We start from the raw sequence: 15,273 nt of genomic DNA, 5'->3' as shown, positions 1-15,273 counted from the left end.
TAGAGAATCTGTGCTGTACTGTATGAGAAGGACACAATAGCTTGTGTCTGCGCTTCTTATCAGCTCTTCATTTACATACTGTATAGTACTGTGTTGTCAATTTATTGTAACCTGACCTCCCTGTCTGTGAAATGAGCAGGCTCCCAGGGGGAAGTGGGATGGGGGAAGGTGTTGGCTAAATACCGTGTTATGCAGAAATTATTCATTCTCTGGTCTGCAGAAATTATTCATTCACCCAAAAAGAGGAACCAATAAATCACTTATAATAGTGTATACATACGCACATCATGATATAGAATGTGTTACAAACTATTGTCCATTAACGATAGGGTTATGCTGTATTGTACTATACAAGCGTCCAAGTCCGTAATCAAAAACCAATGGGAAGTGATCACTGCTTACAGTACATTTACACATGAGCTTGTGCATCTATCATAAGGCGTCGTGTCCGAGTGGTGAAGTGTGCCGCTTCCCATGCTAAGAGGCCCGGGTTCGATTCCCAAAGAGCGAATGCATGTTTATTTTTTCCCTGACACTTTATTTTTTTTATCTATAGTGATATACCTCCACATTCAATAGAAGTGTGCACACAGATTTTACATAAATCAAGACAAAGCTGCAGGAGCGTCACATTCCGCTATCTAAAATACACAGCTGCTATGGGGCCATAGCTGAGGGCTTCCACAAGGCAGGGGGTCACGGGCGGCAGCCATTTTGTCAACTTGCTATGCGATCGAGTCTGGTGTATCGTAATGTGCATAGAGCTCACTTATCCTTATTGCTCCTGTGTAATAAAACTAGGGTATTGAGATGCTCCTTCAGCATTGCCCTGATTTTTGCAAAACGGATGCCGTCGCTTGCTCCATAGCTGAGGGCTTTTACGAGGCAGGGGGTCACGGGCAGCAGCCATTTTGTCAACTTGCTATGCGATCGAGTATGGTGTATTGTAATGTGCATAGAGCTCATTTATCCCTTTCACCCCTGTGTATTTTAGCTAGGGTATTGAGACACTCCTTCAGAATTGGCCTGTAACTTGCAAAACCTATGCCGTCACTGGCTCCATAGCTGAGGGCTGTCCGGGCAAGGGGTCACAGGCGGCAGCCATGTCAGTCAAGTCTGGCCTGCTACAGTATTGTACTGCATGTGTACCGTACGGTGTATAGAGCTCGCTTATCTTCATAGCCGCTGTGTATTTCAGATACGCTCCGGCAGCTTTGCCCTACAATAGATACAAAAATAAAAAATGAATGTGGTGTCAGGACAAAATTAACATGCATTCGTACTTTGGGAATTGAACCCGGGACTCTAAGCATGAGAAGCGGCACGCTTCACCACTCGGACACGTCGCTGCATGACAGATACTGTACATTAGTTTTGACTATGCTGTAATGGCTACGGGATTTGGATGCTCACATAACCCTAACATCAATAGACCATTCCTGTAACACATTCGTTTGTGTCTTTATACACTACTATTTGATTTGTCTGCGGGACATGGATTCTCACATATTCTTAACGTCAACGGACTATACCAGGGACGGGGAACCTTCGGTCCTCCAGCTGTTGTTGTACTACACATACCAGCATGCCTTGCTACAGTTTTGCTATTTGGCCATGCTAAAACTGTTGCAAGGCATGCTGGGATGTGTAGTTCAACAGCAGCTGGAGGGCCGAAGGTTCCCCATCCATGGACTATACTGTGGCTTTATCACGTTCATTTGCATCTGTATATACTGTACTATTTGCGTCATATACTGCAGTACTGAATACTGTATGACATACTGTAGCGTAATGAGACGCACCAGTAAAGTACTGTAGATAAAGTAGTTCTTACGCTGTAGTTCACTATTGTATTTTAATGGAGACCACACGCATGCACAATGGTGATTTTAAAAAGCGACATCTGGTGGATGATCGCAGGTATTACACTCAAAGGTAACGCCAAACGCTATGTACACCTCCCTATGACTAGGCAAGCCTCCTTGCACCCAGGCACGCTGCGTATGCCTGATCGTGACTAACGCCTCAGCCAGCAAACATAACGGAGGCTGCATCTGTATATACACATAGCACACACACACTACACTGTATATACACATAGCACACACTACACTGTATATACACATAGTACACACACTACACTGTATTAATGCATAGCACATACACACACACACACACACACTACACTGTATATACACATAGCACACACTACAGTGTATATGCACATAACACACACTACACTGTACTGTATATACACAAAGCGCACACACACTACACTGTATATACACATAGTACACACACTACACTGTATTAATGCATAGCACATACACACACTACACTGTATATACACATAGCACACACTACACTGTATATGCACATAACACACACTACACTGTACTGTATATACACAAAGCGCACACACACTACACTGTATATACACATAGCACACACACACACTACACTGTATATACACATAGCACACACTACACTGTATATACACATAGTACACACACTACACTGTACTGTATATACACAAAGCGCACACACACTACACTGTATATACACATAGTACACACACTACACTGTATTAATGCATAGCACAACACACACACACACACACACACACACACACACTACACTGTATATACACATAGCACACACTACACTGTATATACACATAACACACACTACACTGTACTGCATATACACAAAGCGCACACACACTACACTGTATATACACATAGCACACACGCTACACTGTATATACACATAGCACGCACACTACACTGTATATATGTATAGCACACACACTACACTGTATATACACATAGCACACACACTACACTGTATATACACATAGCGCGCGCACTACACTGTATGTACACATAGCACACACACTGCACTGTATATACACATAGCGCGCGCACTACACTGTATATACACATAGCACACACACTGCACTGTTATACACATAGCACACACACAAACTACACTGTATATACACACACACTACACTGTATATACACAACACACACACACACACACACACACACACTACACTGTTATACACATATCACACACTACACTGTATATACACATAGCACACACAGTACACTGTACATACACATAGCACACACACTACACTGTACATACACATATCACACACTACACTGTATATACACATATCACACACACTACACTGTATATACACATAGCACACACACTACACTGTACATACACATAGCACACATACACTACACTGTATATACACATAGTACACACACACTACACTGTATATACACATATCACACAGTACACTGTACATCCACATAGCACTCACTACACTGTATATACACATAGCGCACACACACACACACTGTATATATACATAGCACACACGCTACACTGTACATACACATAGCACACACACTACACTGTACATACACATAGCACACACACACACTACACTGTTATACACATATCACACAGTACACTGTATATACACATAGCACACACACTACACTGTACATACACATATCACACACTACACTGTATATCCACATGGCACACATACTACACTATATATACACATAGCGCACACACACACACACACACACACACACACACACACACACACACTACACTGTATATACACATAGCACACACTACACTGTATATACACATAACACACACACACACACACACACTACGCCATACACACATAGCACACACACTACACTGTATATACACATAGCACACACACTACACTGTACATACACATAGCACACACACACTACACTGTACATACACATATCACACACTACACTGTATATACACATAGCACACACACACACACACACACACACACACTACACTGTATATACACATAGCACACACTGCACTATATACACATACACACACACTACACTGTATATACACATAGCACACACACACTTCACTGTATATACACATAGCACACACACACTACACTGTATATACACATAGCACACACACACTACACTGTATATACACATTGGCCCTCATTCCGAGTTGTTCGCTCGTTTTTTTTTTCTCGCAACGGAGCAATTAGTCGCTAATGCGCATGCGCAATGTCCGCAGTGCGACTGCGCCAAGTAAATTTGCTATGCAGTTAGGTAATTTACTCACGGCATTACAAGGTTTTTTCTTCGTTCTGGTGATCATAATGTGATTGACAGGAAGTGGGTGTTTCTGGGCGGAAGCTGGCCGTTTTATGGGGGTGTGCGAAAAAACGCTACCGTTTCTGGGAAAAACGCAGGAGTGGCTGGAGAAACAGAGGAGTGTCTGGGCGAACGCTGGGTGTGTTTGTGACGTCAAACCAGGAACGACAAGCACTGAACTGATCGCAGATGCCGAGTAAGTGTGGAGCTACTCTGAAACTGCTAAGAAGTGTCTATTCGCAATTTTGCTAATCTTTCGTTCGCATTTTTAAGAAGCTAAGATTCACTCCCAGTAGGCGGCGGCTTAGCGTGTGCAAAGCTGCTAAAAGCAGCTTGCGAGCGAACAACTCGGAATGACAACCATAGTACACACACTACACTGTATATACACACATAACACACATTGCACCCTGTACACACATAGCATACACATTGCGCTGTATACTGTACATAAGACAATACACTAAGCCACAAGTCCTTTTCAAGCATTGGGTTTTCTGTCACATAATCCAACATTCCATCATACTGAATTTGGGTCACGTGATCAATCTCCTCCATTGTCTTCTCCTGTCAGACCACGCACCACACTCTTACACTGACCACAAATCTTCACATTTATTTTTCTCTTTGTACTTAAAAGTTCTCTTTCTATTAGGGGCCTATTTATCAAGCATTTACTCATTTTATTATGTAGAAACCACACAGAAAAGGCTGATTAGTACTGCAGGCAGCAGTCCCCATTATTATCAGTAAGGACTATTGTCTGATTCCTATATAACCGGTTGTTTTTGTATCACTGTTACATCACAATAATAACACAGGGCCTAATTCATATTTGCATGTAAACACGATGGATTATGTACAAATACGATGTTTTAGGGGTCTGCACATGTGCAGAATAGGTCCTGCGATATTGGGCCTCACTCAGACCTGAGCGCTCCTCTGTGAATTTGCAGAGGTTGCGATCGGATAGTCGACGCCCCCAGACAGAGTGAAAATCCGCCCTGTGCAAGTGTGTGTACGCCGTGTGAAAAGCTTTGCATATGCCGGCCAGCTGCAAATCCGTTCCCAACTCACTCAGCATCTAATGATTTTTCCAGTCTGCGCGTAGCCCAGGACTTACTGCTACAGTGCGATAGCAACAGGCTGATTGGGGCCGGAACTGGTGTCACACACCCGCCCAGAAAACGCCTGGGCTGCTTTTTTCCTGACACTCCCAGAAAACGGCCAGTGACCACCCCCAAAAACACCCGCTTCCTGTCAGTCAACCTGCGTTCACCTAGCGATCAAAACAGGATTTTTTCACAGTTTGGCCTCGCGCCTGCGCTCTATAATCCGTACGCATGCGCAGTCATTCCATAATCGTCCGCCTTACGAATTTACACAACAGTGATCAGGTCTGAAGTAGCCCCATTGCTCGCAGCCCCCTGTCAGCCACAGCGTGATTGACATGCGGCAGCATGTAGAGGGTGGAGCGTGGGCTCACCCGGCACTGTTCTTCAAAGCAAGGGCGTGTCGCCACTGTTTTGAAGATGTGACAGGTCCTGGGTGGTACGCAGATTTCCTGGATCTGGGTGTTCGGATCCTACGGCCAGCCTGAGTAAGCCTCAGATGACGCAGCCTGACCGCTGCCTGGAAACATCGCTTCCAGTAGTTTTACAACACTTGCTTTTTTGAAAAATAGAAGTTTTTGCAGCAGCTGATCAGCTTACAGATACATCTGTTCTCTTCTGTCTTTCTCCGAAGGGAAACATGTCCGCTGGACACTGCCAATTTTAGCACATTTGCTTTGTGGCTCTGCTCATCTGAATCTTAACATGGGCAGCAAACATCGGAGCTGTAACAGGGCAGCACGCCACCCTGTGCCCGCATGCCAACAACCACATCCCCTGACTAATAGTGCCATGAAGAGGCCGTGCAGCATTGCCCGACCTGTCTTCAGGAGACTGAGGGTGACTGCCTGCAGCATCTGGAAGATACTCTAGCTGGCGCTGCTGCAGAAATCCTGGCTGTACTTACAGCGCTGGTAAACATTTTTACTAAATGTGGTCACTCACCACCTGCCGGGGTCTGATGCAGATGCACCTGTTCCCACCACTGCTGCTGTCACACAGCATTTCCAAAACAGCATCATACGTTTGCTATTTCTGCTTGTATAATGCCCTGCGGTCCCCTAGATAAGCCACACACTGTGGGGGTCATTCCGAGATGATCGTAGCTACGATCATTCACACTGACAGAAGTGCAAAGGCATCGCACAACAGTCATGCCTTTGCCCTTCAAGAGTAGCTCCCGACCAGCGCAGCTTTAGTGTGCTGATCGGGAGCTGCTCATCGCTCCCCAGCCCGCAGCGGCTGCGTGTGACGTCACGCAGCCGCTGCGGCCCACCCTCCATTCGGTACGGCCTGCGTTGGCCGGACCGCGTCCATGAAACGGCGTCCAAACGCCGCCGTTCTGCCCCCACCCCAGCGATTGACAGACAGAGGCGATCGTAACAGCGTCGGGCATGCGCCGGATTGCTGCGGCGCTGGCGCAGTTCTGACCAGATTGCAGCGTGCGATCGGGTCAGAATGACCCCCTGTGTTCAGTGAAGCCCCTTCCCTTTCTCTCACCGTGGGAGGAGGACATGGAAATACAGTATTATGGGGTTGGAGCTGTGAGACCAGCAGTAGGGATCCTAAAGGTCAGCATACCGACCCCTGGATCCCCGGCTGCAGAACGGCCCGTTAGTCGGATGCCAATTAGTGGCCGCCTGATCGCTCAGGTGCCCGCGGGATCCCAAGCAGTGGTCACATGACCGCATCCCGTATTATGGCCATCCTGCCTTTATGTGTCTGGTGTCCTATTGACTGAGTACCAAACTGCCAGACGCATTCCTTCACAAGAGAACATTAAAAAGGCCCATCAATGTGTCAGCAAAAAAATGCTGTCAGGAAATTTCTATAACTAGCAAAGTGCAGTTTTCTGTGTTTTTCTTTCATGCTCCTATGTTGAAACATTTTCCTCAGTGATTTATTTTGTTTTAGAATATTTAGTTGTCACTTGGAGGTCAGGGCATGCTGGTAGTTATAGTTCACACAAAGATGGCTATGTGCAGGCTGGCTACATCTGGATACTGATCACTAATAGGAACTAAATACGCCATACTGCAGTTTAGCATATTACAGATGTATCGTCATACACCTAGCATCTATGTGCCAAATGGCATGAGACTTCTGGCACGATTGAGACACCACCGAGAGGTATAGTGTGGCCTATCCGCATTACAGATTCAGCGAAACACCACAACAAGTATATTGTACCCCCGGTACGGCGCCTCGGCTCTCAGGGGGTGTCTGATCCAAGGCACACCACGGGAAACAGAGGCCGTCCTGTAAATCCACTCCAGAGCCTCCCTATCTTACCCCCCATGTGTAATTGCCATATGCCCACACCGTGAAGTGTGACACATACAGAATAAGCGCTATATAAGAGACTGTGAGAATTTGAGTGCACTCTAACAGAGACAGTAATATATGCATGCGGGACGCCGCAAGTTTGAACTTAATTGCTGACCAAGAGTGACATTACTCATCAGTGCCATCCAGCACTCATCTTCACATTATTTAGTTGGATACAATAAAGTGATACAGTATTACCGAATCTGTATGATTATCAATTGATTTCAACTACATTTGCAATTCCGGAACATAGGACCACCAAGCACCCAATTGATACATCATTTATTAATATATTCATTAATTATTCATTTCTCATTCACCTATATATGCATTTATTATTATTTTCATCACATACGTACCAATATTTGCTGAATTTAAGGGTTTATATCTAACTATTTATTAACCATTCATCAATCAATCCATTAATCTATTCAATTATTCATTTATTTATTCATCACATCCTCATCCATACTTGGAAAAATCAAGGGTTCATATCTTTCTAACCAATAAATTGAGTAGCCAGACCAATCATCCGGATTGAGCGCAACACCATTCCCAATCATTTCTATAGTTTTATCAGGTCAGTCACCTGAAGGTGTAGCAGCTCGTCCACACAAATAGATCCCAGTGCGCAGGTTATCACATTTCTACTATATTGTAACCATACAGGAATTAGTTTTAAACACGTACAAAGTCACAGATGAAGCACAGCGGAACCTGGAGTGAGAGAAAGCCGTGCCCGCCGTCTATGAGGACACATCTGTACCCACATTAGGTCTCATATTACTGTACACATAATGTTCTGCTCTCATAGAAACATAGAATTTGTCGGCAGATAAGAACCACTTGGCCCATCTAGTCTGCCCCTTATTTTTTTTTATTTTTTTTTATATTATTTTTTATCACTAACCTTATTTGATCCTTATTTCTTTGTAAGGATATCCTTATGTCTATCCCATGCATGTTTAAATTGCTCTACTGTCTTAGCCTCTACCACCTCTGATGGGAGGCTATTCCACTTGTCCACTACCCTTTCTGTGAAATAATTTTTCTGCAAATTTCCCCTGAACCTCCCCCCCTCCAGTCTCAGTGCATGTCCTCGTGTCCTATTGCTTCTCTTCATTTGGAGAATGTTTCCCTCCTGGACTTTGTTAAAACCCTTCATATATTTGAAAGTTTCTATCATGTCCCCCCTTTCCCTTCTCTGCTCCAAACTATACATATTGAGATTTCTTAGTCTTTCTGGGTATGTTTTGTGATGTAGGCCATGCACCATTTTAGTTGCCCTCCTTTGTACAGTTTCTAATGTATTAATATCCTTTTGAAGATATGGCCTCCAGAACTGAATACAGTGTTCTAGATGAGGCCGTACCAATGACCTATACAGTGGCATTATTACTTCTTTCTTTAAACTGCTGATTCCTCTCCCAATGCAGCCAAGCATCTGACTAGCCTTCCTCATTGCCTTGTTACATTGCTTACCTGCTTTTAAGTCATCTGAAATAGTGACTCCTAGATCCCTTTCCTCCTCAGTAGTTTCCAGTATAGTGCCATTAATACTGTATTTAGCTTTAGGATTTTTGAGACCCAAGTGCATGATTTTGCATTTTTTGGCATTAAACTGTAATTGCCAGACTCTTGACCATTCCTCTAGTCTACCTAGATCCTCAATCATTTGTTTTACCCCACCTGGTGTGTCTACCCTGTTGCATACCTTTGTGTCATCTGCAAAAAGGCATACTTTTCCTTTAATGCCATTTGCAATGTCACCAATAAAGATATTAAAAAGCACTGGTCCAAGTACAGATCCCTGGGGTACTCCACTGGTAACATTTCCCTCATGTGAATGCACTCCATTTACCACAACTCTCTGTTTTCTATCCTTCAACCAAGATCTTATCCATTCAATAATCCTAATATCCAATCCCAAACTTTCAAGTTTATTTAGCAGTCTGCGATGTGGAACTGTGTCAAAAGCCTTACTATAGTCTAGATAAGCTATATCCATGGCTCCACCTTTATCCATCACTTTAGTCACACAATCAAAAAAGTCAATAAGATTTGTTTGACATGATCTCCCCCCAGTGAATCCATGCTGTTTGGGATCCAGTAAATTGCCGGATTTTAGATAATCTATAACTCTTTCTTTTAAGAGTGTTTCCATCAATTTCCCTACTACTGATGTAAGACTCACTGGTCTGTAGTTGTTTGCCTCTTCCTTGCTTCCACTTTTGTGCAGTGGGACTACGTTTGCTCTTTTCCAGTCCCCTGGAATTTCTCCTGTAGCTAATGACTGGTTGAATAATTCTGTCAATTGTGCTACCAGCACCTCTTTAAGTTCTTTTAGTATCCTTGGATGTATCCCATCTGGCCCCATAGATTTGTCCACTTTCAGCTTTGAGAGTTCTGTTAGGACCTTCTCCTCTGTAAATGTACTTGTTTCATTTTCCTGAATATCCCTGCAACTTAACTGTGGCCCCTTCCCCTCTCTTTCAGTAGTAAATACTGAGCAAAAATAATCATTAAGATGATCTGCTATTAAATTGTCTCCTTCAACAAGACATGTAACATGTTCCTACGTTGCGTGCAGGTTTCCATTTCGTCCAGGTGATGTACGGCTGTGAGCTGAGAGATGACGGCAACATTGCAGTAATTTATCAGATAGCATTTGATGGGAGAGATTTTTTGTCCCTGGACACAGAGAGATGGATCTATATCCCCACCATGCACGAGGCTCAGATCAGTACTCAGACATGGAACGGTCCAGATGAAAGAGTAGCAGAGATGCACAAGAATTATCTGGAGAATATCTGTATCAAGTGGCTTAAAGAATACATCACCTATGGGAGAGAGTATCTGGAGAAGAGAGGTGACACCACACATTATATACACTGTATCTATATACCTGTATCACATTTATATTACACCTCATCATACATCCCTATCAGTTATACTGGTCATTTCCTCATGTGTCTCATTACATTATACTGTCCTGTACTCAGTGGTGTAACAATGGGAGAGAGGATCTGGAGAAGAGAGGTGACACCACACATTATATACACTGTATCTATATACCTGTATCACATTTATATTACACCTCATCATACATCCCTATCAGTTATACTGGTCATTTCCTCATGTGTCTCATTACATTATACTGTCCTGTACTCAGTGGTGTAACAATGGGAGAGAGGAGAAGAGAGGTGACACCACACATTATATACACTGTATCTATATACCTGTATCACATTTATATTACACCTCATCATACATCCCTATCAGTTATACTGGTCATTTCCTCATGTGTCTCATTACATTATACTGTCCTGTACTCAGTGGTGTAACAATGGGAGAGAGGAGAAGAGAGGTGACACCACACATTATATACACTGTATCTATATACCTGTATCACATTTATATTACACCTCATCATACATCCCTATCAGTTATACTGGTCATTTCCTCATGTGTCTCATTACATTATACTGTCCTGTACTCAGTGGTGTAACAATGGGAGAGAGGAGAAGAGAGGTGACACCACACATTATATACACTGTATCTATATACCTGTATCACATTTATATTACACCTCATCATACATCCCTATCAGTTATACTGGTCATTTCCTCATGTGTCTCATTACATTATACTGTCCTGTACTCAGTGGTGTAACAATGGGAGAGAGGAAAAGAGAGGTGACACCACACATTATATACACTGTATCTATATACCTGTATCACATTTATATTACACATCATCATACATCCCTATCAGTTATACTGGTCATTTCCTCATGTGTCTCATTACATTATACTGTCCTGTACTCAGTGCTGTAACAATGGGAGAGAGGAGAAGAGAGGTGACACCACACATTATATACACTGTATCTATATACCTGTATCACATTTATATTACACCTCATCATACATCCCTATCAGTTATACTGGTCATTTCCTCATGTGTCTCATTACATTATACTGTCCTGTACTCAGTGGTGTAACAATGGGAGAGAGGAAAAGAGAGGTGAAACCACACATTATATACACTGTATCTATATACCTGTATCACATTTATATTACACCTCATCATACATCCCTATCAGTTATACTGGTCATTTCCTCATGTGTCTCATTACATTATACTGTCCTGTACTCAGTGGTGTAACAATGGGAGAGAGGAGAAGAGAGGTGACACCACACATTATATACACTGTATCTATATACCTGTATCACATTTATATTACACCTCATCATACATCCCTATCAGTTATACTGGTCATTTCCTCATGTGTCTCATTACATTATACTGTCCTGTACTCAGTGGTGTAACAATGGGAGAGAGGAGAAGAGAGGTGACACCACACATTATATACACTGTATCTATATACCTGTATCACATTTATATTACACCTCATCATACATCCCTATCAGTTATACTGGTCATTTCCTCATGTGTCTCATTACATTATACTGTCCTGTACTCAGTGGTGTAACAATGGGAGAGAGGAGAAGAGAGGTGACACCACACATTATATACACTGTATCTATATACCTGTATCACATTTATATTACACCTCATCATACATCCCTATCAGTTATACTGGTCATTTCCTCATGTGTCTCATTACATTATACTGTCCTGTACTCAGTGGTGTAACAATGGGAGAGAGGAGAAGAGAGGTGACACCACACATTATATACACTGTATCTATATACCTGTATCACATCTATATTACACCTCATCATACATCCCTATCAGTTATACTGGTCATTTCCTCATGTGTCTCATTACATTATACTGTCCTGTACTCAGTGGTGTAACAATGGGAGAGAGTATCTGGAGAAGAGAGGTGACAGCACACATTATATACACTGTATCTATATACCTGTATCACATTTATATTACACCTCATCATACATCCCTATCAGTTATACTGGTCATTTCCTCATGTGTCTCATTACATTATACTGTCCTGTACTCAGTGGTGTAACAATGGGAGAGAGGAGAAGAGAGGTGACACCGCACATTATATACACTGTATCTATATACCTGTATCACATTTATATTACACCTCATCATACATCCCTATCAGTTATACTGGTCATTTCCTCATGTGTCTCATTACATTATACTGTCCTGTACTCAGTAGTGTAACAATGGGAGAGAGGATCTGGAGAAGAGAGGTGACACCACACATTATATACACTGTATCTATATACCTGTATCACATTTATATTACACCTCATCATACATCCCTATCAGTTATACTGGTCATTTCCTCATGTGTCTCATTACATTATACTGTCCTGTACTCAGTAGTGTAACAATGGGAGAGAGGATCTGGAGAAGAGAGGTGACACCACACATTATATACACTGTATCTATATACCTGTATCACATTTATATTACACCTCATCATACATCCCTATCAGTTATACTGGTCATTTCCTCATGTGTCTCATTACATTATACTGTCCTGTACTCAGTGGTGTAACAATGGGAGAGAGGAGAAGAGAGGTGACACCACACATTATATACACTGTATCTATATACCTGTATCACATTTATATTACACCTCATCATACATCCCTATCAGTTATACTGGTCATTTCCTCATGTGTCTCATTACATTATACTGTCCTGTACTCAGTGGTGTAACAATGGGAGAGAGGAGAAGAGAGGTGACACCACACATTATATACACTGTATCTATATACCTGTATCACATTTATATTACACCTCATCATACATCCCTATCAGTTATACTGGTCATTTCCTCATGTGTCTCATTACATTATACTGTCCTGTACTCAGTGGTGTAACAATGGGAGAAATGATCTGGAGAAGAGAGGTGACACCACACATTATATACACTGTATCTATATACCTGTATCACATTTATATTACACCTCATCATACATCCCTATCAGTTATACTGGTCATTTCCTCATGTGTCTCATTACATTATACTGTCCTGTACTCAGTGGTGTAACAATGGGAGAGAGGAGAAGAGAGGTGACACCACACATTATATACACTGTATCTGGGTTCACTACGGCTGGCCGGCGGTCGGGCTCCCGGCGCCCAGCATACCGGCGCCGGGAGCCCGACCGCCGGCTGACCGACAGTGTGGCGAGCGCAAATGAGCCCCTTGCGGGCTCGCTGCGCTCGCCACGCTACGGGCACGGTGGCGCGCTACGCGCGCCACACTATTTTATTCTCCCTCTATGGGGGTCGTGGACCCCCACGAGGGAAAATAAGTGTCGGTATGCCGGCGGTCGGGCTCCCGGCGCCGGTATACTGAGCGCCGGGAGCCCGACCGCCGGCATACAGAATGCCACCCCTGTATCTATATACCTGTATCACATTTATATTACACCTTATCATACATCATTATCAGTTATACTGGTCATTTCCTCATGTGTCTCATTACATTATACTGTCCTGTACTCAGTGGTGTAACAATGGGAGAGAGGAGAAGAGAGGTGACACCACACATTATATACACTGTATCTATATACCTGTATCACATTTATATTACACCTCATCATACATCCCTATCAGTTATACTGGTCATTTCCTCATGTGTCTCATTACATTATACTGTCCTGTACTCAGTGGTGTAACAATGGGAGAGAGGATAAGAGAGGTGACACCACACATTATATACACTGTATCTATATACCTGTATCACATTTATATTACACCTCATCATACATCCCTATCAGTTATACTGGTCATTTCCTCATGTGTCTCATTACATTATACTGTCCTGTACTCAGTGGTGTAACAATGGGAGAGAGAAGAGAGGTGACACCACACATTATATACACTGTATCTATATACCTGTATCACATTTATATTACACCTCATCATACATCCCTATCAGTTATACTGGTCATTTCCTCATGTGTCTCATTACATTATACTGTCCTGTACTCAGTGGTGTAACAATGGGAGAGAGGATCTGGAGAAGAGAGGTGACACCACACATTATATACACTGTATCTATATACCTGTATCACATTTATATTACACCTCATCATACATCCCTATCAGTTATACTGGTCATTTCCTCATGTGTCTCATTACATTATACTGTCCTGTACTCAGTGGTGTAACAATGGGAGAGAGGAGAAGAGAGGTGACACCACACATTATATACACTGTATCTATATACCTGTATCACATCTATATTACACCTCATCATACATCCCTATCAGTTATACTGGTCATTTCCTCATGTGTCTCATTACATTATACTGTCCTGTACTCAGTGGTGAAACAATGGGAGAGAGGAGAAGAGAGGTGACACCACACATTATATACACTGTATCTATATACCTGTATCACATTTATATTACACCTCATCATACATCCCTATCAGTTATACTGGTCATTTCCTCATGTGTCTCATTACATTATACTGTCCTGTACTCAGTGGTGTAACAATGGGAGAGAGGAGAAGAGAGGTGACACCACACATTATATACACTGTATCTATATACCTGTGTCACATTTATATTACACCTCATCATACATCCCTATCAGTTATACTGGTCATTTCCTCATGTGTCTCATTACATTATACTGTCATGTACTCAGTGGTGTAACAATGGGAGAGAGGAGAAGAG

General features: G+C 42.6%; 1 protein-coding gene across 1 annotated transcript in view; it reads left to right on the top strand.

The window, feature by feature from the left end:
* The window catches only part of LOC134949563 (H-2 class I histocompatibility antigen, Q9 alpha chain-like), a 101,065-nt gene that overhangs the window by 48,623 nt on the left and 37,169 nt on the right, over window positions 1-15,273 (top strand). The window contains exon 3 of the mRNA XM_063938221.1: window positions 10,230-10,508. Within this exon, the coding sequence (XP_063794291.1) occupies window positions 10,230-10,508 (279 nt within the window). The remainder of the gene's footprint in view (window positions 1-10,229; window positions 10,509-15,273) is intronic.

The sequence above is a fragment of the Pseudophryne corroboree genome, chromosome 8, assembly GCF_028390025.1.
Source record: "Pseudophryne corroboree isolate aPseCor3 chromosome 8, aPseCor3.hap2, whole genome shotgun sequence".
Taxonomy (NCBI): Eukaryota; Metazoa; Chordata; class Amphibia; order Anura; family Myobatrachidae; genus Pseudophryne; species Pseudophryne corroboree.
This window is presented reverse-complemented; position numbering and strand designations above follow the sequence as displayed.